This window comes from Urocitellus parryii, chromosome 1 (assembly GCF_045843805.1).
Source record: "Urocitellus parryii isolate mUroPar1 chromosome 1, mUroPar1.hap1, whole genome shotgun sequence".
Classification (NCBI taxonomy): Eukaryota; Metazoa; Chordata; class Mammalia; order Rodentia; family Sciuridae; genus Urocitellus; species Urocitellus parryii.
In genome coordinates, this window is record NC_135531.1 from 276490595 (window position 1) to 276517798 (window position 27204).

General features: G+C 55.1%; 1 protein-coding gene across 1 annotated transcript; it reads left to right on the forward strand.

The window, feature by feature from the left end:
* The first annotated feature begins 19154 nt into the window (after positions 1 to 19154).
* On the forward strand, positions 19155 to 23709 carry Ptma (prothymosin alpha). Its single transcript, XM_026396247.2, has 5 exons — positions 19155 to 19388; positions 21944 to 22015; positions 22285 to 22381; positions 22697 to 22770; positions 22973 to 23709. The coding sequence occupies exons 1-5, from the start codon at positions 19344 to 19346 to the stop codon at positions 23018 to 23020; spliced, it is 336 nt and encodes a 111-aa protein (XP_026252032.2). The 5' UTR covers positions 19155 to 19343; the 3' UTR covers positions 23021 to 23709.
* The last annotated feature ends 3495 nt before the right edge of the window (positions 23710 to 27204 follow it).

The following is a 27204-nucleotide window of genomic DNA, read 5'->3' on the forward strand; positions in this document are numbered from 1 at the left end:
ATTCTCTCTACCCTCTGGGAGTGCGTTGACTCTTCTGATTTTCCTGCCTCCCCTCTCCCCTGGGAGACTCCACAAAGGCCTTGAAACACCTCGAACTCAGAAGTCCTCACCACCACCCCACCTGCCCAACTGCTCTGTTTCTGTGAAGGAATCACCATTGTCTAGGAGAGACCTGCATGTCATTGCCCTGCCATGGCCCCACATGCTCTGATGGAGTCTGGCTCTTAGACCCAACCTCTTCTCCCAGGGCCCATACCTTGGCTCGCTCTCTCTTACTTTTGGCCTGGTCTCTGCCTCCACAGTTCGCAGGGCCCACTGTTGAAAGGGTCCCTCTTCCTAATGCCCTCAGCATCCAGGCTCAGCTCCTGACCGACAGGGACTTGCCATCTAACCCTGCTTGTTTTCCTGTCTCAACCACAGGCACACAGGATTGCTTCAGTTAAAGCCCTTGAGGTAGGTTAGGCTAGTGAGTGGGTCCACCTGCCTAGGGCCCCCTAACAGAAGCAGTGCTGAGCTGGGGACGGGGAGGGAGCATCAGAGGAACAGCTGAGGCTGGGTGGGGAGCAGACTCACCCAGTAAACAGGCCCTACAGACAGGCACACAGGGTGAGACCTGGTTCTGAACTGGCCACTTTGTGACTTTGTCTTGGTTACTCACCCTCTCTGTTTCTCCTGGTGTCCCAGATGAGTTTAATATGGCAACTGAAGGAGAATTTAGGGCCAGAAATGGGCAGGGTCTGCCTCCTCTCCAGGGGATTCCCCAGGGCCCCAGCTTCTAAATCACCTGGGGAAGGGGAGGGGCAGGGAATAAGATGGAGGAGCCAGTTGGGAGGCATTGGGGAGGAGGGAAGGGAGCTGAGGGGGAGGGGAGACACACAAAAGAGACCAGCTGCTGTTTGCACACAAACCCCAAGTTGATAATGAGTGGAGGGCAGGGGCTGCTGGGAAATGGCTTGGCAGAAGCCTCTGCCCAGGATGGTGCCCCTCCCTCTGCCACCTCCTCAGGGTTCCCAACCCACACCCAGAGAATGAATTTCCCCCCAGGGCAACATCAAGGGAGGGCAAGAGGGCCCAGTCTGAGTGAGGTGGCCCCGTAGCCCAAGGTAGCACCCATCCTGAGCACAGCCTCAAAGTCCACTGGAAGGGCTTGTGCCTAATGGAGCCCAAGGTCCCCCAAGCAGCTCCAAGCAGGCCCAGGTCCATCTCTGAGCTCCTGGTTGGAATTAAAGCACTTGGAGAGGATCTAAGAAGAGGGAGCCTCCTAGGGAAGAGGCCTGGGAAGGTCTTCTGCCCAGGCAGGACCTCCCCCAAGCAAAGGGATGTGGGGAGGCCAGTAGGCTCCTCCTGCTTGTGCCTAGAACCCCAGTAATGCCAGGAGGGCTGCCTGTGGCCCATCGGACAGGATGCAGAGAAACGAGCCAAGCAAGACCAGCTGGCACCCAGGGTGTCAGCAGTGGGAACCCCACCACCCTCTGCTACCCCCACAGTAAGAGTCATGGAAGGGTTCCCCTCCTGTGGCCCCTGGGCCTGCTCTGCTCTGTGCCAGTGTCTCCTGACCCTGGGGGTCTGGCTGGCCTGTTGGCATCCCCCATGCCCACAGCCAGCTCCTGCCATGTGGGCTGTGGATGCAGCTGACAGGCCTGCGTGTACACAAGCACGTGTTCTCCCTGCTGCGTGTGCCAGCCTAGCAACCAGGAGGGGCTGGCAGCTCCCGTCGTCCCTGCCAACACCTGCTCCAGGAGAGGGGCGGCCTAATGGTGAGAACGGAGGACAGGGCTGAGGCAAATGAACAGTGTAGGGCCTTGGGCTTCTGGGCCCATCCCCAAGAAGCCAGGGGCTGAGGTTTGTAGGGAGAAAACCTAGGGGAGGGGGGTGGAGCAGGAGACCTGGGCAGGGCCCGGCAGGGCAGTGGCATGGTTACTGTGGATGCCCTGTTAGCACTTTGTCCTTCCCTGTCACGGCTGGAATGAGACTAGGTGCAGGGAGGGCAGAGACAGGGGTCCAGGGATGTGGGGGTGCTGGCAAAGGCTTGGAGGGGCTATAGGGGTGCAAGGTCAGAGGTGTATGAAGGGGACTGAATGAAGGGACTTGAACACCCAAGTGAATGGGCAGCGTGTCCTGGAGTCAGTGGGAGCCATAGAAGATGCTGTCAGGGAGCAGTTGGTGGACAGGGCAGTAGAATGACCACAGCCACAGTGCAGTGAGGAAGGGAGGGCTTCTGGGTGCAGGGATCGGCAGCCCTAGTGCAGGCAATACTGAGGCCCAGGAGTCACACAGGTTGGGTTCCAACCCTGACAGTGACCCTTTCTGAGCCTTGGCTACCTCTGCTGTTTTGGGGCAATATGATGACCTTCTGTAGAGTGGTGACTTTGCAGTCAGAGTCAGGGCAAGGTGTGTCCTTGAGTCCAAGCAGGGTTCCAGGTGGTGGAGGAAGGGCCTTGGCCTGAGCAGCAGGTGCTAGGGCTGCAACTGAGGCTGCTGGAGCAATGGTGGGCAGAGGCAGGCCACTTCAGGCATTTCCAGAGCCCCCCTGAAAGGCCTGGGCACCCTGGAGAAAAGCTCCCCCTCCAGATTCCAGGTGGCAGCAGGACTTGATATCAAGAGGATGTCAGGATGTCGGAGGGTAGAAAGATAAAGCCGTGCCTCCCCCCTCCTGGGCGAGTGCGCAGGCGCGTGCCTTGTTACTGAGCTCTGTGAGCATGTGCGCAGGAGGCGTTCCCTGGGCTTGATTTCATAAGTAGGGACTTCAGGGGCACTGGGCCTAAGGATGGCAAGTGCCCTCTAAGATCCCTGTGATGGTGCTGAGGATGCCAGCTTGGTGCCACCCAGTGAGGGGACCAGGCTGGCGGGGGCCCAAGGCCTTTCCCCGCCCACCCTTCCAGCCACAGAGGAGGCATTGATGGCACAGAGGTGCCCAGAGGCTGCTGCAGCTGGCGTGGCATGGGCACCGCCAGGCCTTGGGAGGGGGAGTCAGGGTGATGTGGCCCCCAGGTCATCATTGGGCAGGCTTCAGGACCTAGGTGTGCCCTTCTGGTCAGCATGGATGCCCTGGTCAGCACCGATGCCCTGGGCATCCTGGCTGGTCCTCATGTGCTTCTGTGCTGCAGGCGGGGGTGCCTGAGTCAGCACCCACACACCTCTGATAGGAGAACCATGTGCTTCCTTCCCAGGATGTTGGCAGGAGACAGAGGGTGCGTGTTCACCCTCAGTGGACCTCCACCCTGCCCAGATGTCTTCAGTGTCGCTTCTGCTACCAGGCAGAATCAGGTCACCTGTGCCAGCAGACCCACCCCTTTGGCTCAGCTTCCCACCACTGAATTCCAGGACCCCAGTGCTCACACCTCTCCCTCAGATTCTGTGCTGTCCACTCCCTCCATCCCATGGCCCCCACTTCTTCTCTCAGCTTGCCTGCCTGTCCCCTCAGCCTGGGCTCCAGATCTCCTCCAGCCCTCTACCTCTATTGAGCTTTTGGGCATTGCTCCAGGTTATGTTAAGACCCCCTAGGTTCCCCCTGCATGATATGGGCCTCTCCAGTGCGGCTACCACTTCAATGAGCATGCTAGTTACGGCTTTCACAAGCAAAGTTCCTTAGAGGATGGAAACACGTTCAGTTTTTCCTCCCCTTCTGGTAGGCCCTGAACAGACACCACAGTGGACTGTGGACAACTCCGCCCCACCAGCCTCCCTCTGGCTTCCACATGAGCTGCCCCCCAATGCAGGCTCAGGTAATGAGGCTCTGAAACGTTCCCAGCAAGCCCTGGAAGATCCGTTCACACCCCACAGGGCTGACCCCTGCCCACACTCACACAATGCACACCCAGCACACACACAGAAGCACGTGCACACCACACTCGAACAAGCAGAGGGCCTCAGATTAAGACTTGAGTATGTAAACACACCTGCTACACGGACACGTGCAGACACGGTCATACACACGCACGCACGCACGCACACACACGTGCACCACGGCACCTAACCCAGCATCCTTAGACACACCTGCACACACTCACCCACTCTTCTACAGGAGAACGCTCACTGGTACATCGCACCTGGCCCACATGGGTGGCACACAGGTTGATGAGCCCCACGGCTGCCATCTCTTCCCTCAAGGAGCCCCCAAGCCAGCAGAGGGCGCCCGAGGCTCCTTTCCACCAGCCCAGCCACCATGGTGTGGAAGAGCACGTGGTGGCCACCTGCTCACCCAAGCCAGGTCCCCTTTGTTCCCCAGATCCCAGGATGAGGTGACCACGCCTGGGGATCGCCCTGCAGCAGAGTCCTGCAAGCTCTGCTCACCTGTGCTGGTCTCAGCCCAGAAAATGAGCCTGGGACCCCATGGGGCAATGAGAAGACCCAGGTTTCAGGCAGGTGCCCAACATGGAGGACTATTTCCCCCCAGGACTGTGTTGCCCCCAGAGCCCTGCAAGCCCCGACCCCTCAGGAACCTCCACCCAAGGTCAGACTGGGGGAATTGCGCTTCCCATTTCCTCTTCTTCCAAGAGTTTGAAAAAGAGCCATCCCCTGGGAGGGACTCCTCCCACACTGAAATAGGAGGGAGGACCCCACAAACACCATCATTCCCCCCCACTAGTGCCCAGCCCTCTGAACCCGTGGCTGCTGATGGGGTGTCCACCCCCCTTCACTGCTGACCTGAGTCCTGGAGATTATGCAGGACAGTAATTCCCGACACACCTACTTCTTACAAGAGCCTGGGGCAAGTGATTGAGCCTTCTGAGCCTCCCCTTTCTCACCTGTGAATTGGCACCCTTGACAGCCCTCTCTTGCAGGTGGCCTCCACAAGGAAGGGGTGTGGAGCTCTGGTTTGGGTCCCCTGTGAGTGGAAATTGACTGCTGTCCCTGGTGTGATTCCTGTGTACTAAGTCCTTTTCAGGGTTTGGACCCCAGAAGAGACTCATGCATCCTGTGGTCACTAGACCCTGGTATGTGAAGGAGGTGGGGTGGGCAGCCAGGAATGCCACATGTGTAACATCAGCAAACAGCCAGCCTCAGAGAGATCCTGGCCAGACACCGGCCTTGTTTTCCAACTGATTTGTTTCTCTGGGACTTGAGTTTCTATTCCTGGTAGGCCGAGCTCTCAACTCTGCCTTGGCGGATTATGGTTCCTCCTCCTTCAACTGGGGAATAAACTGTCCCTCCCCATTCACCAGCACGCCACACCCCCTTCCCAGCTGTCCCCCCATAATGAGGCCCTTTGTAGTTCAGGAGGGGGTGCCTTTACCTCCTCTACTCCTCCAGCTCAGTCAGACCAAGGTTGAGGGTCTGCCCTCCCAAGGGTGGGTCCTCAGTCGCCCCCCTGGACCCCTTGCTCAGTGGTCCCTGTGCCTGGTGCTCCAGGCAGATAGCTGCTGGCTGCTCTCATCATTAGCAGCCCGCCTCACTCCAAGTGAATTAGCTGGTCCTCAGGGAACAGACGCTGGGGCCTGCAGGCTTCTGGCACTGGCCAATGATTCATTCACCACAACCTCACCCCCACCAGAGGCCAGTGGCACCCCTGCCCCCAGCCCACCGGCCTGCCTGGCAGTCAGGCAACAAGAGTCTGGTGCCCAGAATGGCTCTGGCTGCCAGTCCACCTGCCCCAGCATCTGATTAATCAGGCCGCTGCCCCCCCCCCCCCCATCCCTCCCTTGTGCAGGGCTGGTCACTCTCAGTCTCTGTCTGGCCTACCCTGCCAGGCTGTCTCTCCTGTTCCCCTAGTCCCCTGGCACCTTGAATGGCCCAAAGGAAGCCCCTTGTCCTCCCGCCCCCGCTGTGTCTTCCTGCCCCCCTGCACTGGAGCCCTGGGAACCACTAACTGGTCTTAATGAGAAACAGGGCTGCTGGGCGGAGGCAGGCTCAGGCTTATCTCCTGGGGTCTAGTCCCTGCCGGCCTCCAGCATGGTTAGGAGGCAACCCCTTAGTCTATGCCGCACAGGCCCCTAGGAATCTGCCATGCTCCCTTGAATTACCCTCTCTTCATTTTCATTTACTAAGTAGGAGATGGGTAGGGTAAGAATGTGTTGGGAGAGAGGGAGTAAACCCCCTTTCCCCCATAGCAAAGTGGCTTCTCTTCATCAGCTCCTGTGACTCACACTATGGCTTAGAAGCTGCCCTATGGCAGCTAGAGTGCAGCCTCCATTTATGGAGGCTGGAAGACCTAATTCCAAACCCTGGCCCTTGCCCTTGAGCTCTTGTCTCTGAGCCACAAGGTCTTCATGATCCTGGGGCTGATCCCCCTCCCCCAGCTTGGCTCTGCGGACTGGGGTGCTTATCTTGTGCAGGGAATGCTGGATGTAGAGAGACCATGCCAATGGCGGCCTGGGCTCTTTCTGGGGCCTCCTTACACATGTGTGCAATTTCCCCTGTATTGTTCTATAATCCTTGATGTGTTGTTCTGTAATTGGTCTCAAATGGCTTCAACCTAATAAACAGCATCTGCAGAGCAGTTTACAGTTTGCAAAGTGCTTCGTTCCCCTCCTGTTCCCACCTTTGACAAAAGAAACTGAGGCTCAGAGAGGTTATCAATTTCTCTAAGACCACACAGTGCAGAGAAAGCAGAGCTCACCCATCCCCAGCTTGTGAGGCCTGCTGGTCTCCCCGTCCACTGTGTCCCCAGGTCCAGGCAGGGGAGTGCAGGGCAGGAGGGGCCTCCCAGAAGGCAAGGAGGCTCCTGGGATGTGAAGGCAATGTGGGGGGCACCTCTCACTCATCACAGCTTGGGTTCGAAAGGAGCAGGCTGCCAGTGAGACCCAGGTGGGTGCGTGAGTGTGTGTTCTGGGTTGTGCAGGGTTGGGGCTGAGACCAGATGATCCCAAAGGGCAATTAGAGAGGGATTGTGCCTGCCATGGAGGGATGTGGGACTAGGTTAACTCCACACGCCCTTTCAGTTTGAGACTTAGGTGACTCAGAAACTTCTAGGAAATCACTGGACTAAATGAAATGCCTCCACCTGAGCCAAGGTTCCACTGAAGTTGCCTGTCGTCGGCTTGCCTGCTTGGCCTGTTTTGCTGTTCTTTCTTGGTGGTGTTCAGCAAAGGGGCATCAGGAAGGTGCTTGGACTTTCCCAGCCACACAGTAAGTGAATGTGGGGATGAAGACGGCAAAGCAAGGGGCAAGAAGGGACAGGACAGGGAAGCCTGGGGCCCCAGGGGTCTAGGGCCTTGGAGGAGTGATCAGCCAGGCAGGCCCAAATCCACAGGGAGCACTCTACCTTTGAGTCCCAAAGTAGAATGTCTCTGCCTGGAGCAGTGTGCTTTGCATTTGAAGTCCTTGCATGGAAGACACTTCCTCTGGGAAGCCCCCCAGGGCTCAGGCAGAGTTCAGTTTGCTCTGTCCTCTGATCCCCCTGTGGTGTCCCTCTGCACACACACAGTGTGGCCCTTCTGCCTGTGCCTATCTCCCTGACTGGGTGGTGAGCAGGATAAGGAGTCTGTATGTGTGTGCGCATGCATAGGCACATGCTCAGTTTGAAAAGTTAAATAAGAGTCAGGCAAGATGGCAGGAGCCTGTAGTCCCAGCTACTTGGGAGGCACATCACTGTAAGGTGCCCAGTGATCCAATCAGTTGAGCTCAGCAGTCCAGCAGTTTGAAGCCAGCCTGGGTAACATAGTGAGACCCTGTCTCAAAAATAAAAAATTAAAAAGAAAAAGAGAAGAGTCCAGGGAGACTAAGCCAACACCAGTGCACCCGCAAGCCCAGCCTTGAACCCGGCCCAGGGGCATTAAAGATGCCTGAATGATTGTCCACATCCCAGGCCCTGCTCATCGCCCAGGCATGAACACATGTCGGCCACACATGGAAACAGGCCACCTGATGCGGAATTCATGGCCACGCTTGTACTGACAATGACATGCACACCAGGGTGGGGGACTAGACAGCCTGCTCCAGAGAAGAGAGGAGAAGCTGCCATGGTCAGAAGACTGGCCCCCTGTGCTGCCCTGTGCCTGGCTGACCTGCTTCCTAGGCCTGAACCAGGTCTGTCCCCACAGCCCCAGGGGGCACTACTGCTTTGTGCCTCTGTCTGACTGGGCAGGGCAGGCTCCCTCAACGGGGGAGCCCACAGTGAGCAGGCACACTGGGCCCCCAACACCCTTTCCAGTCTTTCTTCCAGACCAGCCCCTGGCTCCTGGATCTTCCCACCACAGGCCTGGCTGCCTGTGGGCAGACAAAGATTCCAGTCTGTGCAGAGGATAAGTGGGTAATACCCGCATGCGCACACAAACACACGCAAGAAACACCCCTGTAGTCCTGGGCTGTGGGGTCCTGGAGAGTCTGCGTCTGGTGGGAGTTTGGGGTGAAGCTCGGCGCTCAGGAAGTCAACGTATTCAGCAGCATGGGGCCCATGGGTCCCTGCGTGAGACATCAAGATAATTGAGGGGTCCTGGGAGAGGGATCCACAGGCAGGACCAGAGAGGCTTCAGGGCAGAGTTGGGTGACCTCAGAGTTAATAGCACCAACCACATGGCCACAGTTTCTTGAAAAGCAACAGTCATGAGCTTTGAATGCCAAGAAGGGATGTTACCACCAAGCTATAAATTGTGTGCTGCTTTGTCACCGAGATGTGAAAAGTTTCCTGGAAAAGCTCGAATGCCCCTCTTATGCAGAGCAGTTTGACTCCCTCCCTGCCCTCACTGTAGCTGTGGCACACCTGGTACCAGTTTCATGTGCTCAGTAGGCTCCACAGGGCAGTTCTAAAGGGTTCTAAAGAGTTCTAAAGGGATCCCTCCCGCTTCTGCTTTAGCTGGGGATTAATGAGACCCTCAGTCTGTTCCTTCCCCAGGGAGCCCATTCTTCGAGTGAGGAGTTGCTGGGATAGGTAGCGTGCTCTTCCCAGCCTGCCTTTGGATTCTCCAAGGTACCAGCCTAGGCCTAACCATGCAATATCCAGGTTCATGGTTCTAGGATAGGGCCAGGGACGCTGTCAGGTGCCTGGTGATCCAATCTCCTGTGGCTTATTCCTGGCCACAGAAATGGGAGCCACACAGTTCCTTAAGTCTGACCAGTGTGCTGGCACTCTGGGGTCATTCCTGCCTGTCACTCCAGGAGAGAGCCAAACCTGAATTATTTGGTATGAATGTCATGGACAGAGGGACATGCAGAATGACTACAGATTTTTCACTTGTCCTTAAATGAACTTTATTATCTTTTGGTCCCTAAAAGGACAAGAGAATGCTATCAGAGAAGTGAATGTTGGAGGGCTGGGGATGTGGCTCAAGTGGTAGCGCGCTCGCCTGGCATGTGTGTGGCCCAGGTTCGATCCTCAGCACCACATACAAACAAAGATGTTGTGTCCGCCAAAAACTAAAAAATAAATATTAAAAAATAAATAAAAAGAAGTGAATGTTGGAGGTGTAGCTCAGGGGTAGAGAGCTTGCTTAGCACATATAGGCCCTAGGTTCAAGGCCCAGCACAAAAGAAGAGAGACAGAGGAGGGGGGGAGAGAGGGAGGGGGAAGGGGAGGGGAACAGGTGGGGAGAGGAAGAGGGAGGGAGAGGCAGTACAAGAAGGAAGGCGCAGAACATCTAAGCTGGGCCCAGGTGGGGGATCCTGGGAAGGGCAACCACTTACAGAGCCAGGGAGGGGCAAAGCCAGGCTGGCGCTGGGCAGCATGCATTAACCATGCCTTTACCCCCACCAATGCCCTCTGGCAACCTTGATTTCCTCTTCTGTAAAGGAGGATACCTTTCTTGATTGATGTGACACTTAAAAATAATCTAACCTGTGAGAAGATGCTTTAGACACAAAGGGCTCTGGTTTGGTCAATCAATAACTACTTTCATGAATTTAGGCCTGGCTCTAAAGTTTATAGAAATACCTAAAGGAGATGGGCACCGTGAGACACACCTGTAATCCCAGTGATTTGGGAGACACAGGGTGGAGGATTGCAAGTCTGAGGTCAGCCTCAACAATTTAGTGAGATCCTAGGCAACTACCATGAGACCCTGTCTCAAATTTAAAAATATAAAGTGTTGGAGATGAAATTGAGTAACTCAGAGGTGCAGTGCCCTTTTGCACAATCCCCAGTACCAAAAAAAAAAAAAAAAAAAAAAAAAAGAAATACCTAAAGGCAGGCTAGAAGTGGTGTTGCCTAGTATATGTGAAGCCCTGGTTCAATCCCTGTTAAAACACACACACACACACCGCACCCCCCCCCCCACAGAAATAGCTACAGGATGACATGGGGGAAAAAATCACTGAAGAAGCTGGGCTAAAGCCGGGCATGGTGGCACACGCCTGTAATCCCAGCGGCTCTGGCAGCTGAGACAGGAGGATCCTGAGTTCAAAGCCAGCCTCAGGAATTTAGTGAGGTGCTAAGTGACTCAGTGAGACCCTGTCTCTAAATAAAATAAAAATACAAAATAGGGCTGGGGATGTGGCTCAGTGGTCGAGTACCCCTGAGTTCAATCCCTGGTACCAAAAAAAAAAAAAAAAAAAAAGAAAAAGAAAAAAGAAAAACAAAAGAAAGAAAGAAAAGGAAAAAAGAAAAAGAAAAAAGAAAAACAAAAGAAAGAAAGAAAAGGAAAAAAGAAAAAAGAAAAGCTGGGTTGAGGAAGACAGGCTAGAAAGCCAAGGTCATGGGGGAGGGTTCGTCCTGTCAAACTGTTAACCTGTGGGATCTGCAGCTGCAAATCAAGGCTAAGCAAAAGCTACAACTGTAAGACCTGGAGGGTCTATGGAAAATAGGGGCTTGGGGGTGTGGCTTGGTGGTAGAGTATGTGCCTACCATGAAGGAGACTGCCCAGTACCACACACAAACAGAAAAAGAAAAAAATAAATTATTCAGAAGCCCAGCTTTTCCTGGTAATATAATAATAGGTGGCTCGTGATTATCAAGAGGTTTATTGAATCTTCTTCTTTCACCTCCTAAGGTTGTTATTAGTCCCTTTTACAGGTGGAGGTAAGACACTTGCCACAGCTCCAAGCCACAGAGGTGGGGTTGGGGGAGCAGTATTGGTGGTCCCTCGGCCCACACAGGAGGGGAGTGCTCCATCCACCAAGCAACACAGCCCTGCTGAGGCCCCAGAGGAATCTGCCCTGTGAGTTCCCTTAAAGGAACCCAGTGCAACATTGTGTTTACTTCTCTAGACCCAGAGCCCAAGAGCAAGGCCACAGGAAATGTGAGCTTGGAAAGAACTTTGAGGCAGATGCTACCCATTGTCTACTGATGCCAGGAAAAGTCCCCGGGCGCTACTTTTTAGCAGGCTAACTTTCTTAGTTTCTGGTGAGCCTTTGGTAATAAACAGTTGCAAAGTGTCCTTCCTCCAGATCACCAAGTCCCACCTTTCATTCCTAGCTTAGACATGGTGACGCAAGCCTATAATCCGAGAGACTTGTGAGGCTGTGGCAGGAGGATTACAAGTTCAAGGCCAGCCTCAGCAATTTCTCCAAGCCCTAAGCAATTTAGGAGACCCTGTCTCAAAAGATAAAATAAAAAGGGCTGGGGGTGAGGGTTGGGGTTGAAGCACTGGGTTCCATCCTCAGCACCACATAAAAATAAAATATTGCGTCTATCTACAACTAAAAAAAAAAAAAAAATTAAGGGGGGCGCTGGGGGTGAGGCTCAGTGGTCAAGTGCCCCTGGGTTCACTCCCCAGTTCCAAAATACAATACAAAACAAAAACCCCAAACCTTTTATTCCAACTAGAAGTCACCCATCTGGGAAGCCCTCTTGCCCTCTGCCTCCTCAGAGGCCTCTGCTGGGGAAGGAGGAGGGCCATGGCATGAAGATGAACTTATTATGGCTCAACAGAGAAACCCTGAGATCAGATCTGTGATAAATGAGGGAATATGAGGGACAGTGCTGATGGTGGTAGGATTGCTTATGACACGTGACATCCTCACACACACACCAAGAGCCCAGGAGCCTTCAGTCCGGGTCCAAATCCCAGCTCTGCCAACTTACTAACTGACTCTGGGCAACACTCAGGCCCCATCTCCCCTCTGTGTGAGCCCCCCTAGGGTATGTCCGAGCTCAGGCCTGGCTTAGAGCCCTGTCAGTGGACAGCGCTGCCAGCCGAGTTGGCAGCCTCTGCTATTTACACTCAATGTGCAAGGGTTTTAGCGACACCATTTATGGGGACTGAGTGGGGCAGGCTTGAGTGGGCTCCACCACGCACCATGCTGGGAGCTGCTTGGCCTCTTCCCCTGCTCTCTCCCTTCTCACCTTGCTCTGGCTTCAGGACTTGTCATCCCTCGCTTCTCCTGGCCACTCAGGTCTGCTCTGCTGAGTTTTTAGAATTGATCAGCCAAGGGTCTGGGGACATAGCTCAGTTGGTAGAGTGCTTGTCTCGCATGCACCAAGCCTGGGTTCAATCCCCAGCACCAAAAAAAAAAAAAAAAAAAAAAAGAACTGGTCAGCCAGGGCCCCAGTCACTGAGGAGAAGGCAGGACTTGTGGCATGGAGATCTGACAGTCAGGGCACCAGGATGCTATTCCTGACCACAAGCCATGTTGTTGGTGACCTTGGTCAAATCTAGCTCCTATTCTGGTCCTAAACCCTCCTTCCCATCCTCTCCAATTGCAGGTGTTCAGGGGTATACCTGTTGGAAGTATGGCTATTTTTTTTCTTCTCTCGTGGTGCTGACATGACACAGTCTCAACACCCTGGGAAGGATACTTAGTGAAATATCAGGCCCATTTCCCTTTGACACAGAACCAGAACACATGAAGTGAATGATCATTTATTTTCTTTCTTTCTTTTTTTGGTACCAGGGACACTTAACCACCAAGCCACATCCCCAGGCCTTTTAACTTTTTGAGACAGGGTCTCACTAACCCACTTAGGCCTAAGTTGCTGAGGCTGGCCTTGGACTTGTCATCCTCCTCAGCCTCCTGAGTTGCTGGGATTACAGGTGCGTGCCACCAGACCCAGCAAATGATCATTTCTTGATGAAGTATGGCAGAACCCATAAGAAAAGGGTCACACTGAATGGGGGACACAACCAGACCTACCCTTGCCCAGGCCCAGCTCACAGGGCCTGCAGGGATGTAGGTTTCCAGATGATGGGAACCAGGTGGGAAAGGGGGGAACTACTTAGAATCATTGTCAATCAAGCCTAAGAGTGGGTCCTCCTGTCCCACTACTAGGACAGAGGGAGGAAAGAGACGCTGAGATGGAGGAGAAAGAGCACAGAGAATTTCCACTATTGCCAGTGACAGTTTTCCATGAAGCTGAAAGCTTTCAGTACCCAAAAGCTGGGGTTCCTGGCTAAGGACGTTTCTTGACTCCCATTTCGCACCGCTCTGAGACCTTGCATTTTCCCATAAAAAGGTGCCTGACGGGCCTTACCTTTTCTGGCAAGACTTTCATTCTGGGGGGAGGCCAAAGGCTGTTTGGAGATTCTCCTATGGAATCATTCAAGTGAATGCCTCACTTTCTTCCTGTGAGATTCTCAAAAACGCTTTTGGAAGAGAGACCATTTTTTTGAAAGGAGCCTGAGAAATCATCCCTTTGTCCCAGAGAGGCTTGCTTCTTTCACCTGGACCTAGAGACAAGTGGATCTGCATGCTAGGACCTGACTGAAGACCCTGATCTATGAAGGGCAGGTGAGAGCACTCTGGGGAGGGGACGGGAGGTCCCCATCCCTGCATCACGCAGCTCGCTCAGGGATCTCCCTGAACACCTCCATCCCTCTTTGCCACGTGCATACCAAATGCTCCCTTTCTCCAAGCTTCATCGCCTGGTTCTCATGACAAAGAAGAGCACAGTTGGAGTGGGAGGCTGTTTTTGGGTTGAGGACCACAAGGACCCTTCTCAGCAGTGGTTACAGATGTCTTCAGAGATGTCATTTTTCCCAGAGTGTGCATAGTGACTGGACTCCTGTGACCAATGTGTCCTGGTTTGCCCAGATTTCTGGTTGTGGTGCTGAGAGCTCTGCATCCTGCAAAGCCTTCAGTTCCAGGAAAACAGACTGTTGGTCACTTGGTAGGAGAGTGAGAAAATCCTCGCTGGCCGCATGTCCCTTGTGTGCTCTGCCCTTGACCCATACATCTTCTCTCCCCAAATAGGGTGGCAGCAGCTGCTCTGCCAGGGGTGAGGGTAGAAGAGATCTACCTGAGACTAAGGAGAAAGGAAGTTCCAGCATGTCAAAGTGCATCCTTCCTCAATGTCAAGCTCATGTGAGCTGGGGCTGATGGCCTGGCATGGGCACACAGACCCTCAGCTGGGTCCTCTTCAGGGCTCTTAGTCCTGCTGGGCTTCCATGTGGGGCTGCGTGGCAGGAAGGAACAGGTGAGGAGAGGCTCAGGTAATTTCTTCTTGCAGTGCTCTGAAGGTAACTAGGCCCTTCTCAGTGCAGCACTCTTCAGGCCTCTTCAGGCGGTTGCCCAGGTGTGTGCAGGCTCACGTGCTCCCCAGTCAGCACCTTCCCCTGCTACCACGAGGCTGGGCCTGCCCACTCACAAGCATAACCAGAGTTAAGCAAAACACCCACGGGCTCAGCTATGCAAATAGGTGCACACACAGGAGGGATGCCGGGAAGAGGGCCAGGAAATGGCGCAGGCAGGCACAGGATTCCCAGAGACATGAAAGGCAGTGCAGTGCATGTGCGGCCGGCCCCGTAGTGCTGAGGTGGCTGCCATGTGCCTGGAACACTCACCTCCCCCAGCCTCCTTACCTTGCTTAGATAATCTCACATTGGTCCTCCACAGGCCTTGGCACCCTTTTGGGGACAGGCATCAAATATCAAGAGACATTCCCCACTTTCTCACTGCCAGGCAGGGGCCTCCAGGGCGGCCATACCTGTGTGGGTACCAGGAGCCAGGCCTCTGGCCCAGATCCCTGGGAGGACATGCAGGCCTGGGCGTGCTGTGGGAGGGAGCAGCCATGTGAGGGGGGTGGCTCACTCTTACACAATCCCGCTGGGCTTGCAAGGCGGGAGGGTTGAAAGGCGCCTGGCAGCTCCCCAGGCCCTGACACCCAGGCGAGGAAACCACAGGCTGAAACTCCTGGGCTTCCGAAGGGCGGGAAGGCAGGAGTTCTGAGGCCTCCTTCATGGCTGCCTCTCAGACTGCAGCATTCCTCTAATGCAGGGGGCTGCCAAGCTTGTTAGGAACCAGATCACAGGCTTCAAGAAACTCAGTTAGGGACTGGGGTTGTAGCTCAGTGGTGGAGCACTTGCCTCGTACATGAGGCACTGGGTTTGATCCTCAGCATCACATGAAAATAAATAAAATAAAGGTAATGTGCCCTCATTTGCCACCGAACATGGGAAGACTCTGCTGAAGACATTGTTCTTTCATCGAGTCTTTCAAACACCATAAACCTAACCCACTTAGGTACAGATGGCAGCTGGAAGAGAGTCCTGAGAACATTAGTTTCCCTGGATGTGGAGGATGCTATTTTCAGTACTTTCTGAATATTAACTCATTCAGTTCCCACAATAACTCTGCAAGGTAGGAACTATTACTTCATTTCCAGTTTTTGGAGGTGAGGAGGAAGCTGGCCCAATTCTACATGGCTGGCATGTGGCAGGACTGGATTTGAACCCAGGCAGCTTGAACCCCCAAATGCATTGTCTGATCTTTTGGGAATCAAGCAGAATTGAGATGACCCATTAGGAATGTGTTGGAAATGGCTTAATAGCAAGCCTAGGCTGCAAACTAAGTGCCTACAGGACCAGGCAGACCAATGTGAGTGAGGCTGGTAGGGAGAGGTCTGTGGGGTGGCTGTGGAAGAGTGTTTAGGCAACCCAGAGGCCTCCCCGAAAACTTCCTGAAATCAAACTTGCCTGTAAGCCATTTGGGACCCCTGGCTTAGAGCAGCTGTGACCTAAGTGCAGGGTTTCTTGGCTGAACAGGTCCTGAGCAAGAAAGGCAAGCCACTAGGGCCTACTAGAGCTCATCAGCTTCTGGGTCACAGGAGGCGGAATGCCAAGGACAGATCATGGAAGTACCTGACCTCCTGTCTGTGTACCAGCAAAGGGCATAAGAATCACTAGAGATGGAAGTGACAAGGGACAGGAAGAACTACCCAGTCAGAAATAGCCAAGAGCGACCTGTCCCTGGAGGCTTCAGAAATAGCCAAGAGCGACCTGTCCCTGGAGGAAGCCTCAATGTCCCCAGCGGTTACCATTGTCAGATATCACACTCCTAAGGCCTGGAGGTCTACTGAGTGTCTTCTCTCCAGGGCTCCTCTAACAATGCAGGTTCTTCCATTCTAGGATGTTACCCTAAGTCAGGCCCTGATTCACTTGTTAACTCCAAGTCCTTTGCTATAAATTCCTCAGTTTGCTTTTTTGACTTGTTAAAAGGAGGGTGATATCGATTTTCAATTGGTTTTGGTGTACCAAAAATAAATAAACTGGGGCTGGGGATGTGGCTGAAGCGGTAGCGCGCTCGTCTGGCATGCGTGCGGCCCGGGTTTGATCCTCAGCACCACATACAAAGATGTTGTGTCCGCTGAAAACTAAAAAATAAAATATTAAAAAATTATCTCTCTCTCTCTTTAAAAAAAATTAAAAAAAATAAACTAATTAATTCTATATGGCTCAACTCTGAAACTGTGCTGCCTAGTTTATAAGAATAAATGGAAATGCTTGAAACATGAGAAAAATTCTGACCACCATGAACATAGTAGGAGCTTTCGTGAGTGCTTTGATGAATCAAGTGGTGGTTCTGGAGCCGGTGGGCAGGAACCTCCTGCACCCACTTCTAGCAGAGCCAGTTACATAGGAACAAGGTCAGGCAAAGCAGTTTTTCGAGGAAAATTCACATTCACCTCAGCTCCTCCAGTGTGTCCCCCCACCCCCCCTTCCCAGCGACTAGGATCCAGAACAGTCTTGTCCTGTTTTCAGCTGTGGATACATTAGTGATTGCCCAAGGCCACTCTCCAGATTGGAAGGAAAAGAGCCGCTACGAAGAGGCGCTAGCCAAGCTCTCACTGCATCCGGGTTTTGTGGACAGAAACAATTCCTTGGAGGGTGCCTGGAGCTGAATGGATGCGCTGCAGGTAGCCGGCGCTCTCCCAGTCCTTGGTGACGCATAATCCCTTCACTTCCCTTGAGAACAGCACGAAGTAGGGGATCGGGCGACAGCAGCCGAGGAGCCCCTCCTCCCCGTCTGTGAAGGGCGGCCGCAGGTCTGCGCCGCAGTAAAGGCAGCTGGCGCGGGTGTGGGGGGGCGAACAAAGAGTTGGGACGAGTAGTCGCCAGGGACAACATCGTGAAGCCCCTAAGGTGGACGCGCGCCCATTCTGAGAGAGTCCACTTCCAGCCACTGGGGCGCCCTGCGGGCGGGCGGTAACCCTGTGGTGTCCTCCCCGCCGCATAGCTCTCAGGACTGGGGGCGACCGCTCGGGGAGGGGGCGCGGTGCCCCAGTGCTGTCCGGCAGCAGCCCCACGATTCTTCAGGCCAAAAGTCAGGGAACCCGAGTTCTCCCTAAAGGAAAAGTCGTTCGACAATGCCCAACAGGCCAGTGGCCAGGCTGGCACACGTGCACCGGGATGCGGGCTTGGCGCGTGCGGGGTGGGGGAAACGCAAGGAGGTCCAACTGGGCGGCGCCCCAGCCCCGCACACCCTTTCTCCTAGGGAAGCGCGTGATAAGCTCAGCAAAAGGGTCCTCGCGGTGGAGATGAGCCAGCTCGCCCAGGACCTAAGGAAACCGAGAAGGGCAACTCAATCCCTCTTTTCGCCTCGACTTCAAGCCCGCAGCTCTTGGCATCCGTCCGTCCGCCACCTTCCCAAACTCCGGGTTTTCCCCGTTCCCAGATCGGCGGCCCCAGGAGACAGACGGCAGGAACTGCCAATGGCAGGACGCAAAGCGTCAACTTTGTGTTCGCCCGCCACTCTCAGCCAGTGTGCGTTAGTTTCTCCGGAGTCCCGCCTTCCGTGTCGGGCGCCCCCTTCTGGCAACATATGGACGGAGTCTATCTGTCGCCATCTTGTGTGTGGCATAGGTATTTTTCTGGACTCTATTTGCATTTATTCTAGTCTTTGCTCCCACAAAACAAATTTATTAGTTCCACAGCGAAGTGCCGAGGCGATGAAGAGGGTGCAGCCTAAGGTTTTCGGACCGTCCGCGTGGGTCGGATCGCCACGTCACGCCACGCTTTTCGAATCCAACGCCATTTTGAGTGTGGCGTCTTCATGGTTCTCTTTTCTGGGCTCCGCATGGTTCCTTAAATGGCTCCCCAAATTTGAAGGAGCCCCCAGGGACTAGCCCAACTGGCTTAAGAGACAATTATTTCCCTCCAATAACAGCGCAATTCCCTCGTGCCCATCGAAACCCCCTAAGTAGGTGGGAGACGGTACATTCGATGGTCTAGACGACTCTGGAAAGAGGTCCCCTGAGACTGTCGCGACGGCGGTGACCACCGCGACGTTGACCAGAGCCCGGGAATCCAGTGCCCACCATGTGGTGCGCGGCCCACAGGCTGTCCCGCTCGAGGGCAGGAGTTGGAACCGGCATCCAGTTCCTGAGTATGTGCGTTTGGCACGGTGCCCATTCGTTGGCTTGCTCAGGAGGCGGACGATGGGACTGGTGGTGGGCGACCGGGTCACTTTCATGCGGACTTTGGGCACTTGGGTCTTGGCGGCTGGGGGAAGACATGGGAAGACGCGATGGCCCAGGTGTGAGGGTCTCCGTCTTGCAACTTAATCATTCATCGTGGGCTTACGTCCACTTAGACTAGGACAGTCCTTCATCAAAGGTGCAGGGGCAAAAGGCCAGGAAGCTCTGCGGGCACTGAGCGGGGCACTGAGCGGGGCACCGCCCGGGGCCAGCGCGGCCCAGCACCCCCGTCCCCTCCCCCTCGCTGGCAGCCGTCGTGCGCCCGCCACCGCCTCCTCTTCCCTCCTCCTCCTTCCGAGCAGTCTCGAGGAGGGGGAGGGGGGCTGGGCGGGCAGCTTTGCCGCGCTTTGGCTTTCTGCGTCAGCAGCCCTAGCAAAACAGCGACGGGAGCGCGCACCCTGGGCGCGCCCGCGCACCCCTCCCCCGCGGTCTCCGCGAAGCCGAGACCCAACAAACTCAGACCCTGAATGACAGTGCGACCCGCGACTGCGCACCGCGGGCAGCGCGGAGGCACTGCCGCTTTAAGCACGCTTGCCCATTGTTCGGAATCGAGCCAATGAACGAACGCCCGCTCCCTGCGCTCAGCCAATAGTCTTTGGGCAAGGGCGTCCGAGCGCCGCCCACTAATCTATATTAAAGGTTCTGGCGCCGCGTGAGTCCCCCACTGGCTGCTCTGAAAAGCCATCTTTGCATTGTTCCTGGGTCCAGCTCCCCACTCGCCGCAACCACCTCCGCCGCGCACCTCCTCCTCCGCCGCGGACTCCGGCAGCTTTGTCGCCAGAGTCCCTGAACTCTAGTTTCCTTTTTAACCCACTGCATCGGATCACCGGCGTGCCCCACCATGTCAGACGCGGCCGTGGACACTAGCTCTGAAATCACCACCAAGGTAAGACTGGACGCCGCCCGTCCCCTCGGGGTCCGCGCGCCGCCGCCGCCGCCGCCCGTGCGGTGTTTGGCGCGCGGCGGCTGACCTGCTCGGTGCACGCAGTTGCTACCTCCCGCGGGGAGCTCGCCGGCCGCGCGGTGCCCCCAGGCAGCCTACTCTTTGTGTGCGGGGGAGGGGGCGGGAAGCAGCGCGGGTAGACGTGCTGCCCGCGGGGAGCGTGCCGGGCACCCCGGAGCGGAGGTTGAGGGGCTCCGGGAAAGCTGACCCGAAACCCTCGAAACTTGTTTGTCTGCGCGGCGGTGGGAGGAGAGGGGCTGGGCTGGGGTCTCCTGCCGGCCCGGCGCACTGAAATAACTTTGAAACTCGAGCGCGTGGGGAATCGGAAGTGCTGGGCGCGTGTGCGGGCGCGGGCCGGCTGCGGAAAGTGTGGTGAGCGCCCGCCGGCCGCGCTGCTCTTTGTTCGGCGCCGGGCCGCCGGGTTTCGCGCCCTGCAGTGGGCAGGCGGTGGTTTATGCGGAGTGAGCCGCGGCAAAGCGGGTAGGGCGACGGGCCGCCGGCCGCGACGTCGGTGTCTCCGCGGAGGTGTGAAGGGTCTCCGCCAGGGCTCTCGGGGAAGCGGGGGTGGGGGCCGTCCGTGGGGAGAGCGCCGGGAGCGGTCGCCCAGCTTCAGTAATTCAGCGGTGCCCGCCTTGGCCGAGGAGGCGAGCCCACGCGCTGGAGGAGGAAACGGAAAGTGAGTGAAGCAGTGGGGCGACGGTGGGCGCCCCCCGCGGCTGCCTGGGAGCACCGTGTGCGCGGCTGGCTGGAGAGCCGCGGGCGAACGCCGCGGCCGCCGGCTGATGGAGCCGGGCGGGGGAGCACCAGGGCGCCCGGCGGGCTCGGTGCGAAGGTGCTGCGCGGCAGCAGCGGCTCGGCTGCAGCGCCCGGTCGCTCCCGCTGCTCGCCCTGGGGAGCGTCTCCGCCCTCGGCGCGAGCATGGCCTTTCAGAAGGGACTGTCTTCTTTTTAACCTTTCGGCCCTAGTCCTCGCCCCTCGTGCCCCTTCGGGACCTGGCTCGAGTCACCTTGGCGTCTCCTTAACCCATGTGCCCCTGGTGTCACCTTCGGCTCTCCCAGGAGCAACTCCCCTGGTGGAGCAGAGTTCAAGACTGGGATCTCTGGAGGGGTTCTCTTCAGTCCCTTCTGGGTCTGACTCGGGGACCAGTGTGTGGGGAGCCCACTCCACCACCCATGGCGCTTCGCATTCACCTTCCTGTTAGATGAATCCCTGCGAGGGCCGCCAGGAGCCGGGGAGCGCGCCCCCTCGACGGTCCCATAACTGAAACGGCCCAGCCGACTTTGGGGCGTCCTCCCGCGGGACTTTGCCCGCCAAGTGCAGGGACTGAGGCCAACAAGTCCAACCTGCCAGAGTGGCGGCAGGGGGCGTCGAGAGGCCGGGAAACTGGCGTGCGACACGCGCGCTCCGCAGGGCTAGTTGCCCGCGGGCTGCGAGTCTCCTGGGGCCCGGGGGCAATTGGCGGCCCCGGGCCACGTGCTCCGTGCGCGCGGTGCGTGCGGAGGCCCGCGCGCGTAATTCGCCGGGCGGGGGCCGTGCGCCTGCGCGCCGCTACCTCCCCGCCCCCACCCACTCCCCGGGGCTTTGGCCGCCAGGGGGCGGGAGCGGGCGGCTCCGGGGTTCACGAAGGCCGGCTTGCTGGCGGGAACTTAAGGACCTACAGGTGCCCCGGGACCTTTCCGTGGACTTCTACTGAGCACCTCTGCTAAGTGGCTCAGCTCGGCTCCCTGTGTCGGATGCCTGGTGGCATTGGTGGCCAACTGGGCCCCGCGGGGTGGAGAAAGTTACAGAGGGCTCACAGTCCGCTACCCTCGCAAGCCTGGTGGAGTCAGACCCGAGGTTCGGTCCCACTGACGCTGAGCTGAGCTGAGCTGAGCTGTCGCGAGGGCTGTCGGTGGGCAAGTGGGTATCACCAGCCAGAATGGAGGCTGGCCTGGCCCGGCACAGGCGCGTGCTTCCCCAGGCAACAGATTGCGCAGCCTCTTAGGACAGTTGTCACTTCCTTGCGACTGGTGTTTCTTCAGACACCCTCGCCTGTCAGGGCCTAGGCTCTCTCGGTGCTCCGCTGGCCATTCCCTTCACAGGCTGGTTCGCCCGGGAGCCCGCCGCAGCAGGCCCCTCCCTCCATTACCTTATTTATTTATGGCACATACCTGCTGCCTTCCAAGAAGGAGTTGAGGGGCGGAGCTAGAGCTGGAAACAAGTCCGCGACGAGAGTAAGGACAAGTGTTCTGTACCGTCCTCCCGGCCTGACGGGTTTAGGGCTTGGTGTGCCACATGGATTTTTAAGTGAGAGGCACAGGGAGCAGTGGGAATCGCCAGTGAGGTCCTTTAGTGTGTATCCGAGGGTTGGGAGTTGATGGGAAATGTGGTCACAGGCACAATTGTGATAGCCCTCCCCCAGCTGTAAGAGGTGACCCTCCTACATGTGTGGTTCTTAGTCCCTTTGGGAGCCCTGGGTTACTAAAAAAGACTAATTGGTTCCCTCTTCCCTTTTGAAGGACTTAAAGGAGAAGAAGGAAGTTGTGGAGGAGGCAGAGAATGGAAGAGACGCCCCTGCTAATGGGAATGCTGTGAGTGTCCACCTGGCTCTGACCCCTAGCTTTCCCTGTCCTCATGTTTTTCTTATTAAATTTGGGCTTGCCTCCAGTTGGAAGGAGGCTAAGTACAGGGCAGTTCCTGTTATGGTTTTTCACATAGCATGGTGAGGGTGTTGAGCAGGGATTCTCCTAGATGGTTGGACTATGGAAGCATTGGGCAGTCTCCAAAGTGGCAGCAGGAGCCATGCTTTCTTCCAATTTTGGGCCGGCTTATTATTGACTTACGTTTTCTTGTTGAGCAGAATGAGGAAAATGGGGAGCAAGAGGCTGACAATGAGGTAGATGAAGAAGAGGAAGAGGGTGGTGAGGAAGAGGAGGAGGAGGAGGAGGAAGGTGATGGTGAGTAGTTTTGTCTCTACTTGGCTCTTTCTTTTTCCTGACCTTGTCTGCTGGTCTCTGGTAACCTACTGGGATATTGGGAAAAGTGGACCATGTGCAACTGGAACTGGGCTAGTACCGCAGAGGCAGGGTCTTGTTTCAGCCAGTGCCACACCCTCTTGCTCACTCCCATTGGACAGTGCCCTCTGCAGCTTCCAAAGCCTACCATCACTTAAGTATTGGTCTGGCCTCTGGGTGCAGCTGCATGGGTAGTTGATCTGTCCATTGGGAAGCAGAGCGAGGTCAGTGATTTACCTGGCCCTTGGTTCTCTCCAGGTGAGGAAGAGGATGGAGATGAAGATGAGGAGGCTGAGGCAGCTACGGGCAAACGGGCAGCTGAAGATGACGAGGTGGGTTCTAGCTTGGGATGGGATGTGGTTTCCCTCATCTGCCTCTAGCTGAACTTCACCTATAGCACCAAAGCTGGAAAGAATGATCACAGGGTAGTGTGGAGGGGGGAGCCATGAGCACAGAGAATCACATCTTAGCAGAGATGGGAAGGGGCTTTAGCTGTGGAGCTACCAGTGCCTTGATAACTCTTTCTTTGCACAGGATGATGATGTTGATACCAAGAAGCAGAAGACCGATGAGGATGACTAGACAGCAAAAAAGGAAAAGTTAAACTAAAAATAAAAGGCCACCGTGACCTATTCACCCTCCACTTCCCGTCTCAGAATCTAAACGTGGTCACCTTCGAGTAGAGAGGCCCGCCCGCCCGCCCACCACGGGCAGTGCCACCCGCAGATGACGTGCGCTCTTCACCACCCAACCAAAACCACAACGTGAATTTGCAACAGGGGAGGAAAAAAGAACCAAAACTTCCAAGGCCCTGCTTTTTTTCTTAAAAGTACTTTAAAAAAGGAAAATTTGTTTGTATTTTTTATTTACATTTTATATTTTTGTACATATTGTTAGGGGTCAGCCATTTTTAATGATCTCGGATGACCAAACCAGCCTTTGGAGCGTTCTCTGTCCTACTTCTGACTTTACTTGTGGTGTGACCATGTTCATTATAATCTCAAAGGAGAAAAAAAACCTTGTAAAAAAAGCAAAAACAACAACAAAAAAACAATCTTATTCCGAGCATTCCAGTAACTTTTTTTGTGTATGTACTTTAGCTGTACTATAAGTAGTTGGTTTGTATGAGATGGTTAAAAAGGCCAAAGATAAAAAGGTTTCTTTTTTTTTTTTTCCTTTTTTTTGTCTATGAAGTTGCTGTTTATTTTTTTGGCCTGTTTGATGTATGTGTGAAACAATGTTGTCCAACAATAAACCGGAATTTTATTTTGCTGAGTTGTTCTAACAAAGCAGTCTCAAGTCTGCTGTTTGTTTGGTGTCTTCAGTCTTCTGGGGAGGGGTCTTGGACAGGCAGGAGGATCTTTCCTGGGTTCAGTGGGTTGAAGGCATTGCTTCTGGGGAGGGTATACTCATGTAGGGCCAACATCCCCTGGTGAGTGGCCAGGGAGTAGTCGCTTTGGGGTGTGGTCTGGGCCATGCTGCAGCTGGATCCTGACCAATGGGTGGTGGAGCCAAAGGGGGAAGTGGGGGCTGTTTAATAGATTAGTATTGATTATACCAAGAGGTCTTGTCTGGGTGCCAAAAAATGGGTCTCTGCCCTGGAAAGAAGAATCCCCAGACACTGAAGAAGTAGGCTAGATGTAGATCAGCCATTCTATAAAGCTCCAGTTGGTAGCACAGGCCAAGTGGGAACTGGTGCAGACTCATCCCAGTGGTGGCTTCGTAATACTGAAGGCCTGGTCACCTCAGCCCCTAGTGGCTCCTCTAGTGATAACATGGTATTATCCCTTTTATCTTCTATGTTTAGGGCCCTGATTAATTTGGCAGACCCACTCTATCCCCCTTGAGCACACAGGAGGCAGTATTGGGCCATTCAGGTTTTCAGATCTGGGTTGTAAGGACAGGAGGTGGGGCAGGCTTCTTTGCAGCAATCACAATGGGAGGAGACATGGAGCTAGTATCTCCCAGGGAGATACTGCTGGGTGCCAGCAAGGGTTGGGGAGACGACCCTACCCTGAGTTGGACCTATGGCTGTCCAGCAGGCAGGGGCAGCTGGTGGGCAGAGTAGGGTATGGGAACTGAGAATCCGTGTGTCTGAAGGCTCACCTGCCCTCCCCACAATTCTCTGACCCTGAGGGACTTGCTTCACCTTTGAGCTGACTTGGTAGGAGTAGGGGGACATACTGATTTATTGTAAGAAATGTGAGGCACTGGGTTTGATCCTCATCACATAAAAATAAATGTATTGTGTCCACCTACAACTAAAATATTAAATAGCACCTGGGATCCCATACTCCTGATGGGAGGAGACGCTGGGGTCTCCCCATCTTCCACCGTCTCATGTCCCCACCATTTGCATCGAGTCGTTAAGTCTTTAAGATGACCTGGGGGAGGGGCAAATTTTAAGAAACTGAACATTCATCCACAACCCCTCAAAGCTATTGATTTTGGACACTGCTGCACAATGGGCAAGGGGGCTACAAGCACATGGACAAGGAAGTTCAAGTAGTCAGGGCTTCCCTGGGGTGGTGGCATTTAAATCAACAATGGAAGTGGAAAATTTGGGGGCAGGAAGCACTGGCCATCTTCCTGATCTGGCAGATGTTGGTGTGTGTGAAGCTCGAGCAAGGAGGGGCCAGGACAGAAGGTCTAAACAGCCAGCCAGGTAATGTTTGGGGAAGCCACAGGTTAAAGGAGGAAAACTCCCTGGAGAGTCCTGAAGAGGCTTGAGGATCAGAGTTAAGGTGAGGTGCTGTGACAAAGAGAAATAGGTGCATTTAGGAGAGCCCCTATAGTGCCCTCTCCTGCAGACCCAACATACCATCTCTACCATGTGTACCGTGTCAGCCTATTCCACACCTTTTCTCCCCATTTTTGGGCTTTATACCAGATGCCAGAATCCTAGGAGGGGTTTGTCTTTCTTATGGCTAGAGCTTAGCCATCTTCTCTGGGCTGCTCAGGTGCCAGGCTATCTGTCCAACATGGAGCTGCCCACCAGCAGCTGCCCCAGGATCAGAGATAGATTGAGGCTTTAGAAGAAGAGACCCTCTAACTCCTAAGCACATACCTCATTACTCCTGCAAAAGCTTGGACTCCACATGCTGGAAAAAAAAAGGGTGGGGTGGGCTCTGGAGCCTAGACTGTCTGGCTCTGTCTGTTCTGCTGCCCAGAGCAGCTTATTCCTGGAATGTTCCCAAGCCCAGAGCCCAGGAGGGTGAGTCTCTAAAGCAGGTGAAGTGCTACAATGGCCGCATGAAGCAAGCAATGCATGGAGTCTCACCCAATTCCTTCAGGCTACAGCCCTGCTGTGAACCACTACCCAGAAGGGATGAAAGAAGCTTAACCTAAGTCTAGACATGGAAGGGGCAGCCATGTTGAGGCCTCAATCTCCTCTGCAAAATGGCAACAGGATGAAGCATGAGGCAGGACCCAGGGCTGCCTTGTTGAGGTGCTGCATCCTCAGTCCCAGCTATAGGGCCTCACTCCACAAAAGTTGTGTTCTAGAATAGCCCTTGCTGCCCCAGACAGAACACACTTTCCCTGGTTCTGAGCTTAGTATGTGTTTAACCGTTGTGTGAGTGTCTGTCCAGTGGATCCAGGGTCACCTTGATCCCACTCCCAAAGTCCCCTGCAGCAGGACCGGACCTCCCAAGGAGCCCAAGTTAGGAGATTAGCAAGGGACGGGCGCCCTCTGGTGGACATAGAAAAACAGCAGGGTGCTCCTATATTCTGTTAAGTACAGGAAAGAGCCCTTTAGTTCCCTGGTCCCAGAGAAGAGATGGCCTCAGTCACCCTCTAGTACTCTCCCCTTTACAAGACCTTATTCCCTCTCTGTTGCCAGAACCCAGTCAGAGGCAAGTCAATGTCATTTCCCATCCCTTCCCTCTGGGGAGCTGGTGCCCCAGCCTAGGGACCTGGTCCTTCTTTTCCTGGAGAGGAAACCATAGGCCTCCCCAGAGCTAGAGCTGGGGTCCAGGGTTGCTATCTCTGGGGTTATGAACTACCCTGGATTCTGGATCCCTGGGCTCCTTTAGTGCTCAGCATCGTGACCACGTGCCCTCTTGTTCAACCTCATTCAAATGCTGTGTGCATGTTGCACTCCCTGGGCTGACCCAGCTCTGGGGATGGATGTTCGATAGCTCATGAGCAACTTTGGTAGGATGCCACATGTCCTTCTCACTGTGGGCTTTGCTATGATTGTAGCTTGAAGGCCATGAATCACTATAACTGGAAATTGGGGGTCAGGGGCCCCCAGATGAACTGCTTGGCTATCTCTGAGCTGCCTACCATACTTTCCCAGGCCCAAGTGCCAGAATCTGGCATGATCTCTCCTGCACCGTTGGCAGGATCCCAGGGGTCAGGATCCTCAGCCTCTAGTCCTTCCTGGGCCCCACTGCCTCGCCTGCTGTTGTCAACCTTCTTCTCCAAGCCTGTGTCCTGGATATGGGCCAGCCCTGCCTGCCTCAGGCTCTTGGCCACTCTGTGGTCCCCTCCTGGTAGAAACTGCTTCATAGGGACAGCAAACCCTGGGCTCAGCTTTACTTGGAGCCTACCTCAGGCCGGTTAGGTCTTGCAGGCCAGCTTCCTCTTGACTCTGCCCAGCCTGTCCAGCAGCCTGAGCCTGCTACAGGTGTGCTCCCATTTGCAGTGTGGCTGCTTGTCCTCCAAGCCCTTATAGACAAGGGTAGGGCCAGCCAGGAAAGGGTGGAGAATCATTCCCTAAGGCCCTCCATTTGGGAGACCTTGTGCTGGGAGGGTCTTGGCTA

Excerpts from the sequence above, each read along its gene's own strand:
- Ptma (XM_026396247.2), top strand. The coding sequence starts at position 19,344 with ATGTCAGACGCGGCCGTGGACACTAGCTCTGAAATCACCACCAAG. Across the intron at positions 19,389-21,943 it reads GCTCTGAAATCACCACCAAG|GACTTAAAGGAGAAGAAGGA; the intron begins GTAAGACTGGAC and ends TCCCTTTTGAAG. Across the intron at positions 22,382-22,696 it reads GGAGGAGGAGGAAGGTGATG|GTGAGGAAGAGGATGGAGAT; the intron begins GTGAGTAGTTTT and ends GGTTCTCTCCAG.